The sequence below is a fragment of the Nicotiana tabacum genome, chromosome 8, assembly GCF_000715075.1.
Source record: "Nicotiana tabacum cultivar K326 chromosome 8, ASM71507v2, whole genome shotgun sequence".
Classification (NCBI taxonomy): domain Eukaryota; kingdom Viridiplantae; phylum Streptophyta; class Magnoliopsida; order Solanales; family Solanaceae; genus Nicotiana; species Nicotiana tabacum.
In genome coordinates, this window is record NC_134087.1 from 201,098,323 (window position 1) to 201,122,716 (window position 24,394).

General features: G+C 37.0%; 1 protein-coding gene across 9 annotated transcripts; it reads right to left on the minus strand.

Annotated features, from left to right (window-relative positions):
* Window positions 1-3,118: 3,118 nt before the first annotated feature.
* LOC107775482 (putative acyl-[acyl-carrier-protein]--UDP-N-acetylglucosamine O-acyltransferase, mitochondrial) lies at window positions 3,119-23,076 on the minus strand. 9 transcript variants are annotated; one of them, XM_075220045.1, is made up of 11 exons: window positions 22,945-23,076; window positions 22,736-22,833; window positions 21,100-21,224; window positions 20,909-21,017; window positions 20,511-20,603; window positions 20,306-20,422; window positions 20,123-20,206; window positions 19,691-19,795; window positions 18,167-18,253; window positions 17,959-18,090; window positions 3,119-3,667 (listed from the first exon to the last, which is right to left on the minus strand). In XM_075220045.1, exons 1-10 carry the CDS (start codon window positions 23,030-23,032, stop codon window positions 17,971-17,973), a joined length of 1,026 nt encoding a protein of 341 aa, XP_075076146.1. In that variant the 5' UTR covers window positions 23,033-23,076; the 3' UTR covers window positions 3,119-3,667; window positions 17,959-17,970. The 9 variants fall into 9 exon arrangements, 5 of the variants coding, with proteins under 5 accessions (XP_075076146.1, XP_075076142.1, XP_075076143.1 ...); XM_075220041.1 differs by having other exon boundaries at window positions 22,939-23,043; XM_075220042.1 differs by lacking the exon at window positions 3,119-3,667 and adding an exon at window positions 3,697-6,009 and having other exon boundaries at window positions 22,939-23,043.
* Window positions 23,077-24,394: the final 1,318 nt, after the last annotated feature.

Here is a 24,394-nt window from a genome sequence, read left to right on the forward strand (position 1 = left end):
TATAAAGAAGATTCTCAACCAAAAAATACCCCAAAAACATAACAATCTTCAGAGAAATTATATAATACATCTGAATACATAAATTATATTAATTAAAAAAAACATATGAATACATTCATGGCATATAGCGAGACAGTGAATATAATGAAATACATATAATGCAGCGGGATACATTGAAATACAATGAAAAAAAAGATAGTGCATACAATGAAATACATGGAATACAACGAGATACATTGAATTACAATGAAAAAAAAGGCAATGAAATACATGAAAAATACATTGAAATATATTAATAGAAAATCAAGTTGCTCAGCCCCAAACTCCGTCGTCTTTGTTCAAGAACAAGCCCTAATTTCCCGTGAATCCGCCGTTCACCGAAAGCCGGTAGTGAAAACACGACCCAATGGAGATTGTGGAGAGTGTGAGGATGGGTTGCTATTAACCATGATATCAAGGAAAACATTGTTTGGTTGCCGGTGTTACAAATAAAACACGACCCAAATTCTTATTGCACAATTTGAGAACTAAGAAATTGATTCAGAATGATGGGTTACTATTAACCACGAAATCAAGGAAAACATTGTTTGGTTGCCGGTGTTCGACTGCTGAAGACATAACGTGGATAGTGGTTGCCGGTGTTCGACTGCTGAAGACATAACGTGGATAGTGGTTGTCGATGTTCGATTGAGAAATACTGCCGTTAAGAGAGAGAGGGGGGGTGGAGAAAAATTTGAAAGAATGAGAGAGAAAAATAATACAAAGAGTATTTTATGGCTTAAGAGTAGGAGGTAACCATAAATAGATATTTGGCTATAAAAATCAAAAGGTATCTATAGAATATAATTTTTTAAAAGGGTATTTATTTAAAATAAATAAGGTATTAACCTTTGTTATAGGAGGTAAAAATTCCTTGTTTAAAATAAATTCACAGTTTATAACGTATTTAAAGATTAGTCAATTCGCTCAAAACCTCAAAAATTAGTTGTTTAGAAAAAACCAGTTCAAAAATTCAAAACACTAAGTCCTGAAGTTTGGGTGAATTGGCTAAGTTTTATATACCTTACAAATTATGGACATATTTTAAACAGCAAGCTTAAAAGTGGCTACTCGTGCACTTCGCCTATTCTTTTCCACTTAAATATCAGGCTAAGTTCACGTCATACAAGGCTCGAACCTGTGACCTAAGTCAAAAGTCCCTCAACCTTTGCCACTTAAACTAACTTCTATAAAAGGTTTAGCACTCATTTTTCTGAAATCGACATCCTCTAATAGTCAAGTCCACTCTGATATAGGCAGTAAATAAGCCCATTAAAAAGTGGTAAAAATTGCACGGGGCACCCTATTTTTTTGCCCCCATTTAACCTATACCCATTTTTTTTAATAACTTTTAACTTATACCCACTTTTTAAATAACTTGATCCCCCTTTCTCCTCCTTCGTTTTCTTCTTCTTTCTTTCTTCGTTCTCATCGTCCAATTCATAATCTTTGTTAAAAAAATGACTTTCTTATACCAAACACAGTACACAATCCCATGGTTGGTTCATATCCATTTGCATAATTCATTAATGAAAGGAGTTACACTATCTATTATAGTAGGTCTGACTCTGCGCTCTGCTTTAAGGCTAAAAAGTCAAAAACCTAAATACAATATAGTAGTAAGTGCTGAAGCAAAGCATCTAATTCGTAGCTTACTTCAGTGAAAACATAAGAAAAAAGTAAATATAACAAATAGTGCCAATTTGTTATACAGTGGTTGAAGTTTTTACAAATGAATTAAATAACTTCAGCTCTAGAGCTGAAGTTCGACAGTTACAAAACAAAAACTTCAGCTCTAGAGCTAAAGTTTGTCAGTTACAAAAACAAAAACTTCAGCTCTAGAGCTGAAGTTCGCCAGTTACAAAACAAAAACTTCAGCTCTAGAGCTGAACTTCAGGCCCGTCTTTTAGAAATGCTAAAGTTTTATGTGATTGTCTTTGTTACTTCAGCCCCGTATGCTGAAGTTATGCGAAAAAGCGGGTACACTTTGCAATTTTTTTTGCAAAGCGGGCATAAGTTAAAACGTGACACAAAAAGCGGGTATAGATGCAAATGCTCCTAAAAAGTGCAATCACAAAGTTAACCTGATTGTCCAAAGGATAGTTAACTTTCCAAGAAATAAAAATCAGGTAAAAATTGCACGGGGCACCCTGTTTGGTCGCCCCCATTTAACCTATACCCATTTTTTTTTAACTTTTAACTTGTACCCACTTTTTAAATAACTTCTGCCCCCTTTCTCCTCCTCCTTCTCCTTCTCCTCCCCCTTTCTCCTCCTCTTCTTCTTCTTCTTTTTCTTCTTCTTCTTCTTTCTTCGTTCTCAACGTCCAATTCATTATCTTATACAGAATCGAAGGAATCATCTAGACTTATTCTTTTTACTTTCTCATGTACATAATATGATGTGAATGCTTGAATTAGTCAAAAAATGAATTAAGTTGACAATGTTGAGCATATACCATGCTATAAATATCACCATTGCTGTTGTCAGTTTCCTCACCAAGAAATCCAAAAGGAAAACAAGCTAGATATGGTTAAATACACAGCCTTCGTTGTCCTTCTCTTCTGTCTTCTCCTTGTCGCTGCTACTGGTGAGTCAAATTAAGTAGCTTTTTTTTTTAATCAAATTAAAGGATTGGGATGTTCAGGATTGTCCCAAGATACAAAACAAAAACTTCCTTCAATAAAAACTTCAGTTCTAGAGCTGAAGTTCGACAGTTCCAAAATAAAAACTTACAAAACAAAAACGCCAGTTACAAAAACAAAAACTTCAGCTCTAGAGCTGAAGTTCACCAGTTACAAAACAAAAACTTCAGCTCTAGAGCTGAACTTCAGGCTCGGCTACTAGAATGTGAAGTTTTGCGTGATTGTCTTTGCTACTTCAGCCCCGTATGCTGAAGTTATGCGAAAAAGTGGGTACGCTTGCAATTTTTTTTGCAAAGCGGACACAAGTTAAAACGTGACACAAAAGGCGGGTATAGATGCAAATGCCCCAAAAATCAGTCACATTCTAAGTATCTGGGAGATCAGACATGCTTATGCCAGATTTCAGATTAATTGGAATTGTAAATCCAAGCAGTAATTGAAGTATAGTTGGTGACTATCGAAAAAGATTGTTCATCCACATTCCACACTAATGACTGTCTTCCATCAAACGAGACCAAGCAAAGAACTACAGATACAGAGTAACAGAGATCGGAATTGGTTGAAAACTAGTATAAAAGCGGGAACTTGGTTGCAAATATTGATGCGTATCATTACAAGGAGATAAAGAAGCGGTATTGCTGTTGGAATCCACAAACAGCTGGTCAATATGATCACGACGAGAGCAAAGTTTTTACCGGAGAGGCAGAATAACTCAATGAACTGCTACACTCGACGACAAGAATCTGGAAGATTCAACTTTGAGATATACAAACTTGACATGATAAGCCTCATATAGCCCATTCAGACGGATTTCTTCTCAATTCATCACTCCTCCATAATGAGCTTAAATAATGAATATGGTCCTTGTACAGGATTGTTCACCTTATAAAAACTTTCATAAGACCAGCAGCATTTCTTTGCTTGTTTACATTTTGGTGTAGTACGAGATCAAGGACCATGATAGAGGTGAAACTCGGAATTCTTGCTGAAAAGTAGAAGAAAAAAAATTGGTTTTTATCCATATTTATAAGCGCAGAAAGAATCTGTGAAATAATGTACATTCTTAATTCACCGCCTAATTATAGCAGCACTAAATAGCAAATGCAAGTACCCAGTGAGTTCAGATGAGATGCATAAATGTCAAGTACCGCAAACCAGGTATTCAGTAAATGCTTTGCAATCAACACATACATAGTTGTCACTAATTCTAAATATAGAAGAGATTTACTCAATCACGAATGTTATTAAGTAGAATGAAGAAGGGTCAAATATATCCCTGTACTATTCAAAAAGGTTTAGAAATATCCTCCGTTATACTATTTGGTCATCGCAACCCTACACGCCTACCGTTATACTACCATCTAAATATACCCCTCATTTGGAAGGACTGCCACGTGGCACCTCAAAATTAAAGAGACCCACCTCAAATTAAGATACCTAGTTCATTACTAACCCGACCCCAATTAGACCCATACCGGCCACTTCAAAAACAGCCCTATCCAATTAAACCCCTCATTTCACTATAATGATTTTCGTTAAAAGCCAAACCAACCCCCCCTTGTTCATCAAATACTTTGAATAGGCCACTATGTTCATGTAAAAATAGGCATTAATCTTCATATGTTTTTTATCTGCAGCTTCAGACATAAACTTGCGTCTATGTGAGTATTTTTGGCAACTTTTTGAGTAATAGATGCAGTGATGATTTTCAATTTCTATGCTGACAAAGTTAAGCATTGAGACAATCACAGGTGATTTTGCAGACATGACGTGGTTGCCTTCTATTTGTCTGATAAAAATGCAGACTGAGCCTTAAAATTCTGATAATCGAACTCGAATCCTCTTGTTCATAGAAAATGCATTTATGTTTGGTTCAAATCTTCCCTCAAACTTCTTGCCAAAGAATGAGATGTCAGAGAAAATGGGTGTCTTTTCTTCTTCGGTAAGGCCCTGATTTCAAAAATCAAAACCAAAATACTTTGCTCTCTCATTGGATGTGGTTGATAGATATATGGATAGAAAATTTTCTTTCTTTTTGAAATTGGTAACATTTGTATTAGGTATAAACATGACTACACTAATTCAGTGTAGTCATCCACAATTACAAAAGGGAGTACAAAGAGAGCCAAACTAAGTCTCTATAAAGTTCATAAGAGGTCTAAAACATCAAAAATACTTTCACTCTCTTCTAAGCACTCTTGTTTACACCAAAAATAAAAGAGCGTAAGGCAGCTCATTTTCAACTTTTGTATTGAACTATGTGTATCTTCAAAACATCTTAGGTTCCTTTCTTTCCAAATTGTCCACCATATACATGCAGGGACAATCTTTCATCTCTCCTTCTGGCCAGACTGCATTCCATCTCTTTTCCAACTTGTTAGGACTTCCCTGATTCTCCCTGGCATAACCCATTTAATTCCCCTCAGGTTGATGAATATCTTCCAAATTTGATCTGTGACACTGCAGTGCAAGAAAAGATGGTTGACTGTCTCCTCCTGAGCTTTACATAAGTAACATCTGGACCCCAACTGATATCCTCTCTTAGTGAGATTATCTTGGGTTAGGACAGCTTCTCTTGCTAGAAGCCAAACAAAACATGACACTTTGTAAGGTATTTTAACTTCCAGATCATTTTCCAAGGCCAGCAACCAATCTGATTATTAGAATGGTTGTACTCCTTGTAAGCTGATCTAACAGAGAAAATTCCTCTTATCCCCCCTTGCCAGAACAACCTATCTTCATTGTTGGTGGTCCCTCTAAACTGTTCCAGAGTATCATAGAGATTTGTCAGCCTCTCAATTTCCCAGTCATATAGAAATCTTCTAAATGTAAGGTTTCATCCTTGACATGTCCAAAGTTCTCCAACAGAAGCTCTTTGTTGTTGATTCAGATTGTAGATGTCCGGGAATAGTTGCTTTAAAGTTCTCTGTCCAAGCCATTTATCTTCCCAGAAGGATGTTTTCATTCCATTTCCAACTCTGAGACTGAAATTGTTTCTGAACCTTGGCCATGTGTTTCTGATAGACCTCCACAGACTCACCCCATAAGGAGTACAAACTGTTTTTGTTGTCCAACTACCTTCCATCCCATACCTTTCTTGAATTACCTTCTTCCATAAAGATTGCTCTGTTGTGGCAAACCTCCATAACCACTTCATCATCAATGCTTGATTCTGAGTTTTCAAATTTCTGATCCCCATTCCCCCTTCTTTCTTGCTGGTAATAAGCACTTCCCACCTGACCAGATGAAACTTACTCTTATCACTGGTGCCTTGCCATAGAAAGTTTCTTCTCAGTGCATCTTTTCTTTTAACTACACTGGTCGGAACTGGAAATAAAGACATCATGTAAGTAGGCATGGCATCCAAAACACTATTGATGAGGATTAGTCTACCTCCCAAAGATAGGTATTTTTTTTTTTGGCAATCCGCTAGGCAAGCGCCTAGGGCTAGTTTTTTATTAATAACAGAAAAGAAAAATACAACAATTAGGAAAAGTAGAAATAAGGGGGGATAATAGCACCGGTATTGTTACCCATATAACACAAACCGGGCTAAACCTTACCTTACTAATCCTATTGAGGCATAAAATAGTCTCACTAGCAAGCATGTAAAAAGAAAGAACTAGCTACAATCAAATATTCAGTGATCACCACAAAGTTTATAACATACTCTGTGATGATATTACAAATCAGAATACTAACATAATGGTAGAATAAAATGATGAAGGAATTAAAATGTTGTCCCTTCTTGTCCAAACTCTTCTTCAATTTGTAATTCTTTTTCATCACACTCCCAATTCTTCAAGAAGTATTCAAAAATCATGATTTCTTTTTAGAACGATTGGACCTTGTTGATGTAGTTGAGGCGACCTGCTTTTGTTTTGCATTTCTCATTGGAGGTCGCTTAACATTTAAAAAATCACTAACCTTGTCGTCCCAACTATTTTTCCTTGTACGAGTCTTTTTACCTTTGCCGTTATGCCTTGGTAATAGATCCCCTTTTCTTGATGCATGTGCACGACATTCTTGTAACATTGCTTCTTCTTCTCCTTGTTCAAAAAATTCACTCCCCAAATTAACAGGTTGTGGAGAACTTTGAACGATATTGAGTGTCGCTAAGGCATCTCCTCCTTGTGTCGTTGTCACGATTGTCTTACTTTGTTGTTGTCCTATGTTTTGCATTTTTTTCTTGCTCTTACTTACAGGACCAGTGCTAAGCGTAGCAGGATTTAAGGATTTTAAAGGAGTAGAGCTTACCATTGCATCCAAAAGTTTCCTCTCCTCCAATGAAATGAGTGGCTCAGTTGTTACAATTTGACTCTGCCCAGATTTTGGCACTACTGTTGCTTTTCGATCACCAGCAGAATTTTCGCCTGAGCATTGTTGTTGTTGCACATTATCTCATGTTGCCTTTTGACCCAGGTTTGTTGCTTCTGCGTTTGCAGAAATTCTTGGAACAAAAGCTGGAGCATATGGTTCAACTTGCTGTTGGGACTTGCTGCAGGTGCCGTAAGTGCATGACAATTCAAATTGTTCTTGGGTGCTGCAAATTTCCCCTGAAACTTTGGCTTGACTGGAGCATCAATGTCCTCTCCTGCACTATCCTGTTCATCCTCTTGGTCATCTTCTTCAGATGAAAAACCAGCAATTCCGTCACCCCAGCCCTCCTCATTATCATACTCTCGTTGGTCGTTCCACATTTTCGAGTTAATAACCATCTCCCTCACCTTTGCTTGAATTATTTCTTTGTTATTGCAATTGGAGATTGATGGTTGCCCAGGTTCACCCCATGCTCACCAATTGACTCACAAGATTGAGAGGGAATATTATACATCGATGTGTTCAAGGTGACCAACGATTGCTTGAACATAGGGTTGGCATCCAACATCATTTTAATCTGACTCTTTGATAATTTTCTCCACATGTGGACCGGAGAAATGTATCGTAGGAGTTACCTTCCCTTCATTTTGATCATGGGCCAGCAGTTGCATATTTGGATCAGTAGTCTTACCTTCATTCTGATTCACAGTAACAAGAGCTTTATTCAATGTCGCTGGAGTCGATGAGCTATTTTGATCCAATTTCTGGTCCTTATAACTCTCAACCAGCTGTAAATTCTCTCCAGTCAACTTCCCATCATCATCATTCACATTGCCAAGAGCAGTAAATGAGTTTGAATTTTTTGGTACACCTGGACTCTTTTTTGCGATCTGCATTAGTTTTTTGCTGTTTGGAGTCCTTTTTTTGCTGGAAACCGATGTCCGGTTATCCTTAGTAATATGTTGTCCAGCTTCCCTTGTATGTTGTCTAGCATCAGTAGGTTTTGATCGCTCAGATTCAGCCCCTTCTAAAGCAAACTCAGCTTGAACTAAGGCAGCATTAGAGACATCTACAGCAGCTGTACCTATAGAAACAGTCACACCACCTTGTTGTTGAACCATATCAGGCTGGTTAGAGGTATCTGCTCGGACTGCCTTCAATGCAACATTAGTATCCATAGGATTTGCTTGTTCTTTCAAGAAGATCAATCACAGCATCATGTTTATCACTCCTAGATACAGCTCGATCAACAGGAGATTGCAAAGCAACAGTACAATCCAGCTTCGAAACAATAGTAGCTGCAGCAGCTGCTTCAATAGCTACTGTCCAGTTGTTACTCTTATTACCCTTTGTATCAGATGTTGCAAACTCCAATTCCATAACATCTACATGATGTTCCTCATTAGTAGCATCAACATTTGTTGCTTTATCAGTTAATTCAACAAAAGTATCCTTAGGTTCTGCACTACCATTTGCTTTCCCAGTAGTTTTGGTCTCCACTTTTTCTTGCACAGCATTTTTCAAACTCCCACAAGCATCTTGTTCTGCTCCAGCTGACATTTGGGAACCTGTAGTTGCACACTCCGAAACCACAACTTCACTTTGAATCCTAGATGGCCCAGGGACATGTTTAAACATATCAAGGTTGTTTGAATTATCAGCTCGATTAGCAACTGCCTTTAAAGAAACAGCAGTAGCTTCATACATCCTTGAAAATACTGTGGAAGCAGGGATATCACTCAACTTTGTATTCAATGCAACAACATTTTTCAATGCAACATTAGTAGATTGAACAAATGGTGGTTTTCCAATTATTTCACGCGCAGCTGTAGTATCTCGGTCATTCTGTAGTTGGCCCTTAACAACAGCTGGTCGTGGACCATCAGTCAATGCAGACTGAGTCAATGCAGACTGAGTTGCTGCGATATTCTGCTTATTTACATTCGCTCCTTGATGATAAACAAGGGAATTATTTTCAAAATTGTTATCTGGATCCACACTTTTGCCTTCTAAAACCTGTTGCATCTTTCTTGCATTCAACAATTGCCTTAAATCTCCTTGATATTGTTCTACAGGACCTTGATCAATTGGTTCTTGAAAAACTTCTACATCTTCAATCTCATCATTTTTGTGTGCCCTTTTAGATATATATCGACATGTTTTCTCATGGTGGCCCTGATGTTTACAGCAATTACAATACAAAGGTAGATTATCATACACAATTTCCTGAAAAACTTCAACAATTTTTCCAGAATTTTTATCCAAACTTTGGATTCTCACTCGTTTGGGATGCTTGTTCATCAGGTCCAAAATTACCTTCACCCTCGCTGTGCTTGGTCTGGATTTAATTTGTGTCACTTTATCAATGGCTATAGGTTTTCCAGTAGCAGAAGCAATTGATAGCAACGAACGCATAGCAAATAACTCCGGCGACAGATTCGGCAACGAAATCCAAACTACTGCCATTGTAGTTTCTTCGTTTGGATTAAATCCAATTGTCCATGGAAAGACTCTATACTGGTGTTCTTTGCCATTCCATGATAGGTAATTTACTGCACGAGCTAAGGCCTGTACATAATCTTCATTTTGATCGAACCTTAACAGAATTTGCCTTGGTGCGAGTGAACCTACGAGGCATCGACCTTTTGTTCCTAGATGTTTGGGCAGTAAATTTCTTAGCTCTTTGAGATCTGGTGCACCTGAAGATAGTTTAAAAACAACAGATTGGTGTAACCCCTCCATTGCAAATTCACGCCTTTCTTCCATGGTAAAACAAACAGTTGGTTCGTCATGTACATATTGAATCGATTTCAACACTGTTTTTGTTGCAATTTGTGTTGGTGATTTGGTTTGGATCTGAGCAGCATATGTTGGTTTAATAGATGGCTCTCCCACAGCCAAAGGCTGGGGAGAGGACGCAGCAGACATGAAACTCTTCAACACTCCATTAACGTGAAGAATCAGAAGAAGTTAATGAAAAATGCCTGGTTGCTACAGTAACCGCAAAATGAAATTTAAGATCCTTACCAATTGGTTACAGATTTGAGTATGAAATCAATTGGGGATTGTGCGCAAAGAGAAATGCTTCTTTTGACACCAAGTTTGCGACAATCCGCCACCGGATGCCGGAATTATGGCCGGAAAATGGTGACGAAAATACGACTAAATTAGGTAAAGGCAGCATCTAAGAAGCTAGGTGGTGGCGGGGGTGGTGCCTTCCCGTCATCGAGGCCTGATACATGTCCGTCATGTGTTGTCTCAACATCCTTACCTCATCAGCCAAACCAGTGTCCTGTTCAACCAACTGCTTTCGGGCACCGGTATCAACCAACCCAGTTTTGTTGTTGTCCGTCATTGCCTTTTATGTTGTAGAGAGGAGTTACTACTTTGACAACCACAAACCAACCACATTTCTGCTATGAATATAACAAAATGAGGTCATCACGTTAGCGTTAGGGCATTTAACAACAAAAATATCACATTGCGTGCAATGCACCTAGCCACAATTAACGGTTCTAGAATGACTTCGAGGGTCATAAGGTCACTTGGCATCATCCCAATTTGTTCATTTCAACCTCCCTTTTCTTTGCTTTTCTAGCACTTGCTTGATCATTTTCCTTCCTTTTTTTTTTCCAATTATCACTCTTTTCTTTCCTCTCATTTCTCACGTCCCATAATTTCATCCTTTTTTCTTTTCTTTTTTCCCCTTTTTTTTCCTTCTTTTTTTTCTTTTTTAAAAAAATAAAATGATTCGATCGAACCGTATGTAGGTTGCCTACGTATCATGACGCCGCATGAATCAGATCTTTGCGTAGTTCTGGATGATCGAGAGTAAAGCACATAAACTAACATTTTCTTTTTCATTCTCTTCTTTTTTTTTTTTACCTCCACAACTACTCTGATGAGAAAAGATAAATAAAACTAGCAAATCCTTTTTTTTTGAATTTCTAGACTTAACGTTCTATGACCTATTCTAAACTCAAGCTTAACGGGCATGCTTTATTTTATCCTTTTGAAACAAATATTCTATTAAGGAAATATCCTAGAAGAGAAAAATATTTTTTTTATTCTTTTTTTTAGGAAGAAAATCTAAAGAATAAACCTTTTGAAACAAATATTCTATTAAGGAAATATCCTAGAAGAGAAAAATTTTTTTTTTATTCTTTTTTTTTTAGGAAGAAAATCTAAAGAATAAACCACAGAAAATTATTTTGAATTTTCCTTTGATATCTTGACGCAAGATTTTGAAACAAGCAAAAAAAATATTTTTGGGTTTCAATTTTGATTGCCTAAAAGAGAAACTCTGAAAATAAATCAAAGATAAAGTATGTTGTCTTTTTTTCTTCTATGTACAATATCCTAAAGTTCTAATGAAAAGAATTTTTTTTCATTTTTTACTAATTTCCCAAAGAAACTTCTCAAAAGAAAATCTTTTTGGATTTTGAATTAACACCTTAAATAAAGCTTTAAAGAAATACTAAAAGAAAATTCTCTTCTTTTTTTTGAATTTTGGTCCTACTATACTTAAAGGAAACATAAAAACAATTCATTTTAAGTCCTAGATATTTATTGCCTAAAGGAAAAACAACCTCAGAAATTTTTCTTTTTTTTCATTTCTAGAATTAGTAATCTAAAGAAAACTTATAACGGAAATATAAAATGAAATATCTCTTTTTTTGGATTTTTGAGTTACAACACATTTTTTCAAATATAAAGAAGAAAATACAATAATAAAAGACTTGACATTACTGTACAAAACTAGAAAGTAAAAGACGACATAAAATGAAGAACGGACTCAAAACATAAAAATAAAACAAATCTCCTTAAGCAACTCCTGATTGAGCGATCCTGACTGGATGGTCACGAGGTGTCTGTCATGCTCAAACTCCGGTAAATAAATCCACACCTTTATGAGAAAATTTTAAACCAACACTATGTGAGACAATAACACTCCCTACTTGACACATGCAAGACATGATCGAGGCTATTTTTGCAAAATGGCTTATTTGGCCAAAAGGTGGCTAGAAGTGCAAAATTTGGCTAAGACCCAGCAAAGCCAAGAACATAATATTTACTAGTAAGACCGGACCCTATATGGGTTGCCTACGTATCATGTCCCGAAAGACGAGAATCAGGTATGCGTAGTTCGGGCAGATTGGATACGGGCGAGAAACGAAAATGGCTTTATTTTCCATTTTTACTGGTTATCTTCACACTTCACCCTCTCTTTTTTTTCTTTTTTTTTTCTTTTTTTTCATTTTTCATTTGCCCTCAACTATCATTAGTCCGCCAAATGACCATTTTACCCTCGAAGAAATGCAACATGTAGCACATATGATGCATCAAGATGGTCTGTTATTTTGGGTACACCTGTAGTAGACGGACCCAACCCCTGTGTTGAGTCCCCAAAGTCAAAATGCACATGATGCAAACAAGTGTTCCCACTAGGGGTAGAGCTCCTATCTTCCCCCAGTATTCTAGCCAAACTATGCATCTCCATTACTTCATTAACTGTATAGATGAAACTCTTGTTCAAGTTAATGTGTAGTCCAGATATAGCTTCAAAAAGAATGAATACCATTCTCAGGAAAAGCAACTGTTCTCTGCTAGCATCACAAAACACCAAAGTATCATCTGCATATTGTAGATGGGTGATTTTCAAGTTGGTTGGCTCCCTAGAGTTTACCCTGAACCCCTTGATCCTATAATTTGCTTTGGCAGTTTTAAACAGATTGTTTAAACCTTCCATAGCCAGAATAAATAGAAAAGGGGAGATTGGATCTCCCTGTCTCAAGCCTCTCTGAGAGGAAAAGAAACCAACAAGTGAACCATTGACTAAGATAGAGAATTTGACAGTACTAATGCAGAATTTGATCCAACTAATCCATCTTTCATCAAAGCCCATCTTCGAAAGTATTCCCAACAAAAAATTCCAGTTAAGGTGATCATACGCCTTTTCTATGTCCAACTTGCACAGGATACCAGGTTCTTTGCTCTTCATTCTAGCATCTACACTCTCATTTGCAATGAGAATAACATCCATTATTTGCCTACCTTTGATGAAGGTCATCTGTTGATTGTCCACCAACTTGCCCATTACTTTCTTGATTCTTTCTGTTAGGATTTTTGAGATTATTTTGTAGACACTACTTATCAGACTGATAAGTCTGAAATCTTTCAGTTCTTTAGCTCCAACTTTCTTAGGAATCAAAGCCACCAAAGTAACATTGAAGCTTTTTTCAAAGACCCCAGTAACTTGAAAATTCTGGACTGCAGCTATCACATCTTGACTAATCACTTCCCATCATTGAATGTAGAAAGCCATAGTATACTCATCTAGACCAGGAGTTTTGTCCCCTGCACATGCTTTGACATTCTCCCAGATTTCAGGAGGCTCAAAAGGGCTCAATAACATCTGATTATCCTCTGAGCTAATAGTTTGGCAGTCCCTTAGGCTGCATTGTGGTCTCCACTCCTCAGCTTCTATGTATAATTTTTGGTAGAAAGAGATTATCTCCCTCGTGATATCTTCAAGATTCTCCACAGTTTCCCTGTTGACTTGTAGCTTGTCAATATTGTTATATCTTTTATGGGCATTTGCAGTTCTGTGAAAGAACTTAGTATTTCTGTCACCTTCTTTCAACCACAAGACCCTGGACCGTTGCCTCCAAGCTATCTCCTCCTTCCGAGCATTTTCCTCAAATTCTAGCATTAGAGAGGTTTTTTTGTGTGTCTCTTCCTCATTCAAGCTCCTCAGTTCTTGTATATCCTCAATTTCAGCAAGTTGGTCCAATATATGTTGTTTCTGTATCTTCAGATTGCCTTGAATTGTCTTGCTCCATTCTTTGAGTTTTTCCTTCAAAGCTTTCAGCTTGAAAGCCAGGATGTAATCAGGTCTGCCAGTACATGAAAAGGACTCCCACCATGTTTTAATTCTATTCTTGAAACCTTCAGTCAGCAGCCACCAATTCTCGAATTTGAAAAAAAAATTCACTGGTTCCTAATTGCCACACTGAATCATGACAGGTGAATGGTCAGAGGTAACCCTGTGAAGGATTGACTGTTTAATGTTTCTAAATCCTTCATCCCATTCTTCAGAGACTAGAAACCTGTCCAGTCTAGCAGCAATGTTGAAATTTGTTCCTTTCTTCCATGTGAACTTGCCTCCTAGTAGTTGCAGATCAACTAAACCCATGTCCTCAATGAAATCTGAGAATTCTGCCATTGATCTGGTATACCTAACACAGTTCTTCTTCTCTGAGGGATATCTAACAGTGTTAAAATCCCCACACACAACCCAAGGCCCAGTGAATAGACCCCTAGCAGCTCCTATCTCCCACCATACTTCTTTTCTTTCAACCCTATCATTAGCAGCATAAATACTGGTTAAATGCCAAACAAATTCTTGGGCTTTGTCGCTGAACTTATATGTGATGGAATATCTACCCACACTACTGACTTCCCCTTCCCATGCCCTACTGTCCCACATAATGAGAATACCCCCACTAGTTCCACTTGCTTCCAACTGGACATATTTCACATCTATTTGCCCATAATTCTCTAACTATCTCCCTGATTTCCCCTTCTACCTTGGTTTCTTGAAAGCAATAGACTTCTGCCTTCCAGCTACTCACCATATTTTTTATCAACTCCCTCTTCCTAGCTCTGTTAAGTCCCCTAACATTCCAAGATACTATTTTAATCATCATTGACTATCGATGACAATATACCCTCCCCTGCTTCTTGTGCCATTGCTTTTGAAACTGCTACCAAGATCTAAGTTTTTCAATTCTTTGCTTCCTTTCTTCTTTGGTGTGACAGCTTCCATCATCAGTGATGTTGACTCTGTTAAATTCTTCCTCTTTCCATCAATTTTCATGAGTAATTGGAGTGCTTCCTTTTCGCACCCTTTGAATTCCACCCCAAACTCTTTGCTCAACCTAATGATATTTTGGTGCACCCAAATTGATGCCTGAAACTCTGGATCCTCTTCATTATCTAGAGAATTTAAGGGGAGAACTTCTTCAATTGTCCACTCTCCAAACATTTTCTCCTCTTCCGGTTGCATGTGCTCTTTTTGCTGCATGTCAGAGGTTGATTGTTCCTTGTTTTTGATTAATACCAAGGCCTTTTCCTTGTTCTCTTCAGTTTGAGCTTCCTCCTCGAGTGTATCATCTGAATTGTCGATCTCAATGGCCTTCTCTGCTTTCTTCGACTTTTTTTCCAAAGGGAGGAACACTGTATTTGCCTGGACCTCTATTAGGATGGGGTCTTTTAATTCCTCCAACTGGGCTATGATTTTTGGCCTTTTATTACAGAGGGTTAGAGAATGGTCTATCAATCTTGGGCCCAGAGATTTATTTGGGCCCAATTCATCAGAAATTGAGTCTGGTCCTTTGTCACGTGAGACTGGCACACGTGCAGTACTTTTAAAAGCCTCTCCATTGTTCGATGTACCCACATGACCATAGTACAGTGGAGCCGTTACAATCTCCTTCCCCAGGTGGATACTATTATTGACCATCGGTTCATTTCTCCCTCTATTACCCTGCAGTCCTTGTCCTTCATCATCTTCCTCCCTCGGACACCCCGCCGCTGTAATCGTTATTACAGTCACCAGAATTTCACACCGGATGGGGATTTTGTATAAAAATCCGTCACTTTCCATTTGTATCTCTCTCGGAACCCTACTCCCATCTCCCTTCACTTTTATTCTTGCCCATCGGAGGTGGTTTTTGAGGTTTGTTTCCTCCTCTGTTTCTAGTCATCCCCCACATTGGTCTCCTATGGTTCTGAGAACTTTATCTGACCATAGATTAACAGGTAAACCCAATAGTCTTACCCATACCCAGTCTCGTTTCACCTTTTCCGGCCAGCAACCAGTGGTAGGTTTCCACCAGTCGAGGCTTACTTTGGACTTCTGTCACCGCCATTCTCCCCTTAGCACATGTTCTGCCTCCTTTCTTGTGGGAAATTCGAACAGAAATTGGGAATCATTCATCTCATGAACATTTATGCTGATGGTGGAATTCCACGTGTTGTTTGCCCATCTTCTGATATCGTTCAAAGTTGGAGATTCCTTCAAAGAAATCATCACCTTGCCTACTATGCATCTACTCAACACATCCCTCTCTGATAATTCTGAACTTCCTGGGACCATAATTTTGGAGCTGTTGATTTTTATTGGGGATGATTTTGTGCCTTCAGTGGACCATCTATTTGTTCTGACCGCTTCAGTGTATGAGGACTCCATCTTTGAGATTCTCACTGTCTGGGGCTGCTCCTCTTTCTCTGAAGAATTAACGAGTCTTATAATTTTTCTAGCTATGTCTCCCCACCCAGCATTTAATGAGATTTCCGGTGTAATAATGATAGATCTACTTTCCCCTTGTATAGCAATAAAACTGATGTACCTACCATATTCATTGAATTTAAGGTTACAAAAGTATTCTGTGCAATGTTCTTTCATGTTCCATCTTCTTATTGCCCCGCTATGTTCCTTTGACGCCACATTAAATATCTCTGTCACCCATTTCATGACTTTACTGCTGACATTTACTGTTCTCATCAATTTTCTGCTACGTTCTACCCGTTCAAACCGTGTTCCAGACTTAGAACTAATTTTTGTGATATCAAAAGACTTGAAGCAAGCATTGTAATAAATTCTGTCACTGTCCATATTTAACTGATGAAGTAAAACGAATCTGATTTTGAGGGGAAAATCTGAGAAGGAGAGAAAGAGAAAGAAAGGAAGGAGTCTAGAGGAGAGGAAAGGGAAGAAATCCGGTGAAAGATCCCACCGGAAAGGTGGTTCTACCCTCCTAGGAAGTAGGAGAGAGAGTATCTAGGGAAAGTCTAAGAGAGAGTACTGCTGCCCCAAAAAAAGAAGTGGTGAGATCTGTCCGGAAAAACCTCAAAGGTTAGAGATATTAGCAGTCAGAACGGGTGAAAAACAGAATGAAGCAAAGGAAGGAATTCTGCAATCTTAAGAAGGAGGAGAAAGATGTTTTTTTTTTTGGCAACTGACTGAAAAGTGATTGAAAACTGGCCGGAAAAATGCTTCCCGTCGCCGGAAAAAAGAAAAATGGTCGGAATCTAAAACTTCATGGATTGGTGGGGTCGGAATAAGGGGACGAAGAGGCTGTCCAAAAGAAAGAAAAAAAATTTGTGTTATACATGTAAATTTCTGATTCCATGTAAACCCAAAATCAATCTATGGACTATACATAATTGTTTGTGTTATAACGGGTAAGGATTAAGAAAGAAAAAAAAAATAGCAGAAATTAAAGAAAAGGAAATGGAAAAGAAAAGAGAAAAAAGTAGAGAAGATATTTATGGAAGTTGATTCCACTGTTTAGGGTTTTTTTTGACTTGGGTCGGGTTATGGATAGAGGGAAAAAGAATCAGGTAAAAAAAAGGCTGGGTCTCTTTAATCCTGAGGTGCCACGTGGCAGTCCGTCCAATTGAGGGGTATATTTGGATGATAGTATAACGGTAGGGGTTGAGATGACCCCATAGTATAACGGAGGGTATTTTTAAACCTTTTTGGATAGTACAGGGATATATTTGACCCTTTTCCGTAAGTAGAAAAAGATGTTATCACATTCCTTCATAAGGATACTGTGTATGCTCATAAAACGCTTCTCCATTAGAATGAATTCACTACTTGAAGTCAATCTTCAACTCAGCAAGAAATAGCTGTGAAGTATTTCTATTGCCAGTTTACATCAGATGGCAAAATTACAAGCACCACCATGAAATGTGGCTAAGGTAGAAATCCGGAAACAATGCAACCAAGTAAAAGATTGGTTCGGAAAACTTAAAAATGGTTGGCTTGAAAAATCAGGCAATCAATCTTCAGTCAAACTCAAGGTACAGAGTACAGGAAGTAACAAGCAGATATTTTAATATATGTATAGGACAGCATATGAAAAATGAAATAAAGAGCAGACTTACGAAGAAAAGCAGCTAAGATCCACTCCAACTTCTAAATTTGCAAATTCCACGGCGATTTTCAGCGAAAGAATCTCGTATTGACTGTACCATGGAACAGACAGCTGGAAATAGACCAAGCTCTTTATGTTGCTCCTGAAAATCACGGTGCCCTTTACATCATTTTAGAAGAGAGCTAATGTCAATCAAAATATTCAAAGCAACTTTATACCACTTGAGCTAGTCGATCTTCAATATTCCCAGAACTCATATCAGTGGGCATAAATATCTCTCTATAAGCTGCTCTCAGGCTCTTTATCTGGATACTTGCCAAGAAAACATTAAACTAAAATCAGGAATAAAAAAGTTAAGGATAAAACTAGAGCAATTTAACGTATTGAAATTGATAGCAGACCAATCTTTCAATAGCTTGTAATGGAAAAGGAAATAAAGATCTACAATTCTTTCTTTTTAATATCGGAGGAATCCCCTGTGGGCTGCTTGCTCAACTCGAGTTGGCACACAGGTTCAGAACTCCGGGAACCCCTCTTCCCACCTCCCAACTTAAATACCAGGCTTTGTCCGTGACAAAGTTCGTATATGTGACGTGCGCCTAATCCACATATCACATGTTTCATCTTTACAACTGAACCAAAGCCTTGGGGGAAAAATGATCTACAGAATTCATCTTATCAGACCACATTAATCTCTTTGAAACCATTTTTGATTTACGGGGAAAAGACAACTGAGACACAAATCAGTGAAGGCTTGTAACGTATTCTTTATTTCAAAACTTAAGAAAAAAGCTCACATAAGGTATTAAATCTTAATCTCCATCTCAACAAATTTTCCAAAACGGTTTATTTGGTGCTGGCTGCAGAGTGGCTTCCATAAAGCAAGACGTTTTGATGGAAAGATCTTATGCATAATACTTAAGTCTTAACATCCTCTAATTAATTTAACAATTTGTTTTCTTTAAAGGAAAAAAGGAACAAAATTTTAAAGTAATTAGAAAGTTTCAAGGCATAACACCCCCTAATTTGCGCTTTTAAAGATTAACAGTATTGCAGAAAGCAAAATAAATTGAAATGGTAAAACGTATAAATCTCTTAAACAACATCTGACACCATAACTTCCATTAAAACAGCATACGCGCATCCAATTTTAAAAAGGTTCAAAATTCTAATTAAACCCCCAAGGTGTTACTTAAGAAAAACTTTAAATAACCTTAAGAAGATAATGAGAAACGTTTCAACTTACCAGATTATGCAATATGTCTCATATGTGAACCTTTAGGATCTGTATTTAAATATTTCAAAGAATTTCTTCCACATTGCGAGTATTCTTACTTAGCACATGTTCAATATATGCAGCAGCATGTCCTTTCTCCCGAATGAACAGCACAGAACAGAAGAAGCTTTTTCTTATTGAATCAAAACAGTACCAAGTTGAAAACAAGTCATAGCAAAGGTTAGGGCAGAGGATTTCGGATTTCAGCCGCTGAGACACTATGATTACAGTAGGCAAAAAAGTTAAATACAAACCAATAATATTAGCTGGAACTGGCTCATGATAAAGCAGATGCTGCTAAATACATTCCGCTTACAAAATTACATGACCAGTGCAGTGAAGATACAGGACCAATTTAAAACCTCGAGAGGATCCATATCACATATATGGTTTTCCACTTATCAAAATTTAAATTCCTACATCTATTCGCTAGAAATATAGAGCAATGTTTTCAAAAGAAACGAACCTCTGTAGCAGAGAATCCACGACGTCTTAGGCCTTCAAGATTCAACCCACGAAGCTCAGCTCTTTCCCCCGACACCATCGTGTACTTTGGAACATCTTGAGAAACCTGGAGAACAAAAAGATTGAGATCCCAACAGGAAACACACACGTGATCTAAAAGATCGCAGTTAGCGTGCTGCACTTTGAATATCTGTGCTTTAGATTTGCCAGTGCAGAAGAAACAATTTGAAGATCTTCCACTTAAACTAAGTGGTTAGAAGCTAAGCTATCATGAGGTGCAAATTATAGATGCTTAGCTAACTATGAAACTATTGCTCTAATAGTTTATCATGAGCAAAAGATTTAAGTTTTGGAAAAGAAACTATTCTTCTGTTTGATTGGAGTAAAACACCGGAAAAAACAGCAAACAATTTGAATAAGGAAAGAATCTTACCACTGAACCACCACCAATGAAAGAAAAAGAACCAATATGGCAAAATTGATGAACTACAATACCTCCTCCAGTGTGAGCATAGTCCTGTATGTGAAGAATTTAAACCATCATATATCCGTTAGATTAAATTTTCCAGAAAAGGCCATGCTTCACAAAAATGACTAAAAAGGAATAGTCAATAACCTCCACCAAAACATGGCCAGCGAGAAGTGTATTGTTTGCCAAAATATTGTTGTTGCGCACTTTGCAGTCATGAGCTATATGGCAAGAGCCCATAATAAGATTGTTATCACCAATAACCTGTTTATGTAAGCTCATTTCAGATAACCATGTACTAAAATTTATAGTTTTCTGCACCGCGGAAAGATTAAATGAGCTAGTTTCTTACGGTTTTATCACTTGGACTTGAAGATCGATGGATGGATACATGTTCTCTGATCTCATTGTTGTCACCAATCTCGAGAAAGCACTCATTCCCAAGCTGAGATGGTTAAAATTACAGACAAGATAATCATTATCTTCATTCTCAAATAAGCACCACCTACTTATATTTGAAGGTGGGAAGAAAGTGATCATGATGAAGAGATGGATCATCATATTGATGGAGACCAATCTGAGCTCAGAAGCCAAACCAAAATGCTTCTTAATTCGACTGCAACGCACATTTAAATATATATGTTGTCATAAGATGATCTAGTACAGTACTGCATAAATTTAGGTGTGAATGAATCATGATGTTTTTCAAACTTTTATTTTCAGTAATGAGTTTAACATCAGGATACCGACCTTATATTTCATGTCTTGGCACTTGACACCAATTACAGCATGATGCCCAAAAATATTGTTTCTCCCGATGACTGTATGACCAGGAAGATCATCTCCAATTACAGCACCACTGTTAAAAATACACTCCCTAAACGGCAATGGAGAGAACGGAAAGGAAGTACATCGAAATAGAATAAAAAAAATTAACTCACGTCATCAGAGTGCAATTGTCCCCCAGTTCAGTATTTCCAAAGATGTGGCTCCCAGGGTACAGTTGACAAGCCCTCCCCAACTTTGCAAAAGGCCCAATGGTACAGAAGGGACCAATTGAAACACCCTACATGGAGAGAAAGCTCCTTCAAGTATCGGCAAAATGCTAATTCAGCTAAGGCCGTAACATATAAAGCTTAACATCTCCAGTAAACCAGCTGAAATGAGTCAAAGGAAGAAATGTGACAATTTCTGATAGAACAATCAATCAACCAACCAACTATGCATCGATCCCAACTAGGTGAAATTGGCTATATGAATCCTGTGCATTCATTTTGCTATATTCCGCATATTTCAGCCCAAAGTACGGCACATTAGAGGTTCTCTAACACTAAAATTCTCTATATCTCGCACTATCTCTATGCTAAGATACATTTTTAACTGGAATTAAAGGATTCACAGCAGACATCGAACCTAATATAAGTGCAATATCAACTAAACCTTAATCCCAACAAGTCGGATTTACCTAAATGGATTTTTTTCTAATAACAGTGGTGTCTGGACCAATTTGCGTGTACTTCATTATTTCATCATGTACTCGTTACCTCTGACCAACACAGGTATTGGGTAAGTCTAACCACCAAAGCTTAGGCAGATGGGAAGAAATCGTTTATTACTTTTTGTCTTTGCCGGGATTTGAACCGTAGTCGCCCATGATTTTCACTTCACTGACTACTAGGCTATACCTTTTGGTGCAATTACCCAATGGACCTTTTACCTCCACTTCATTCTCCTGCTAAATCCAAGAAAAAGAGTTACATGAAGTACCTCCAATATTAAAAAAAAAAAAAAGGGGGTAGAGAGAAATACAAAACCAATTCTAGATTAAGACTGCACACTAAAAAGTTTCCTTGGAGAAAATTTCTTCAACATTTCTATTCTCAAATCTTCACTAGCTAATCTGTAATTAGAAGTTATATGGCATTGAATGTGGACGACAATGACTTATTATTCCCTATGCAGCTACAAGTTTGAAACTTTTTCCTTACTTTCCCAACTTACTTCCTCTGTTCCATTTTATGCGTCTTAGTTTGACTAGGCATAGAGGTTAAGAAAGTAAGGGAGACTTTTGAATTTTGTGGTCCTAAACTAAAGATGTGTATAGTGTACTAAAATGCCCTTTGAATCTTGCGTCTAAAATATACCTTGTGGGATATTGGAATTAAAAGGTTAACAAAATATAGAAAGCGGCATGCTTTACAAACGGACTAAAAAAGAAAGCAAGACATAAGAATTGAAATAGAGGGAGTAATTTGACAAGACACCCTGTAAGTTTACAATCAGAGGTTACAACCTTAATCAAATGCAGTGAAGCCAAAAAAAAAAAAAATACCACAATTTTAAAGCAAACAAAAAACTTCACCTATGTGCAAAAATTAGAATGTGATAAGTCTGGCAAATGGGTTACAGAGAATTCATATAACCGACCCCACCTAGTTCGGAATTGAAGCATAGTCCATTGATTAACTATTGAATCAAAAAATAAATACTGCTCCTCAAACCGACATTAAAAAATGGCAAAAACTTCAAATTTTCATGAGTAAAAAGGCATAAAGAGACAAAAGAATGTAACTTTACATCACCCAAAATGGCATTGGGATGAACAACTGAAGAGGGGTGAATGAATCTTGAATCTTCTTCAGTTGCATCAGTGACTTTCTCTTCTTCTGAAGCATCTGCATAAAATCAAAAGAATTAAAATTAAAAAATTAAAAAAGAGCATAAATATTTGAAATATCCGGTGCTTAAATAGTAAACGAGAAAAGTGGGAGTTTAAGGACTTTTACTCCAAGTGACTGTGGAAGAAAATCTGCGCAGAGTAAACACTCTGAGAGCAACAGAGAAGCGACTGCGAGTGTAGAGAAGTGAAGACATGACTTAGCAAAATTTGGGGGTCTCTTTCGAATTTTCATGTATTTATTGGACCAGTCCGAGAAATAATGGGCAATTGCACTAATAGCCACTTTTACAACACTATTTAAAACATACTCTGAATATTTAAAATATGTTCAAACTTTACGGTAGTATCTTAAAGTTTAGTTCTGACAGTTCAAATTTCAGTTTAGTGTACTGAAGTTCGAACTGCAATTTTGTGATAAACCATAAAAAATAATGCAACAACGGGTGCATAATATATATATATATATATATATATATATATATATACATTTTTCGACTATTATTTTGAGAACAGCTATACAATGTCATTTTTCCATCAATTTTCTTTGTAATAATAATTTAAGCTTTTATAGGATTTTGACTCGGTGAGTTAGATAAATTAAGATACGTTGATATTTGAATTTTATAAAAGATTGGCATAATTCTAGGTATTCATGAGATCGATGTTTGAATTAGAAGAGGAGGAGGAGGAGGTAACAAGAGATGACTAAACTTTTAATACATTATAAAATATGATTATGTTTTAAATAGTAACATTAAAAGTGGCTACTTGGTACGATTTCAACATATTAATAATTTTGTTATGAATATGTTAAAGTGGATATCCATTGAATACTCGTAGACATCCCTATTCCATGAACTATTTGAGTTCATGTATTTAGTTAATTCATTACTTAATATTTGTAACCTTTAGGTGTATTCTTGTAACCTTCCATGTATCTCATATCCTATAAATAGAGTATTCTTTATCCTATGAAGGACACACAAGAAACACATTTGAATAAAATAACTTCTACATTCTCCTCCTATATAATTTGTCTTTATTACTATATTGTTCTATTTTGCTCTCATTTCTTAACACGTTATCAGCACGAGTTGCTCAAATCATAGTTACTTAATTGCCTGCTCCATGGGGCTCTAATTTCATTCTTGTCCTTTGAAGTTGAGTTTACTTTTTTCATCTGGTATGTATTTACAGTTTTATTCTTAGCAATGTTTTAATATATATATATATGTATTTACACTTTTATTTTTAGCAACATTTTAATATATATAAGCTATACGGTAGAAGGCTATTAACTTTGATTTTGTGCCAGTTTCAATTTTGAATGTATGTTCCACTAATTTCTATCTGATCCTAGTTTTGTAACGACCCGACCGGTCGTTTCAAGCTCTAGCGCGTCGTTCAGCAGTTTGAGGCCATGAGCAGCTTCACTTCAGGTATTATGACTTGAGCGCACAGTCGGAATTGAATTTCGGGAAGTTCGGAGTTGATTTGGAAAGAGAATTCTCATTTCGGAAGCTTTAAGTTGAAAGAATTAGCTAAGATTGGATTTT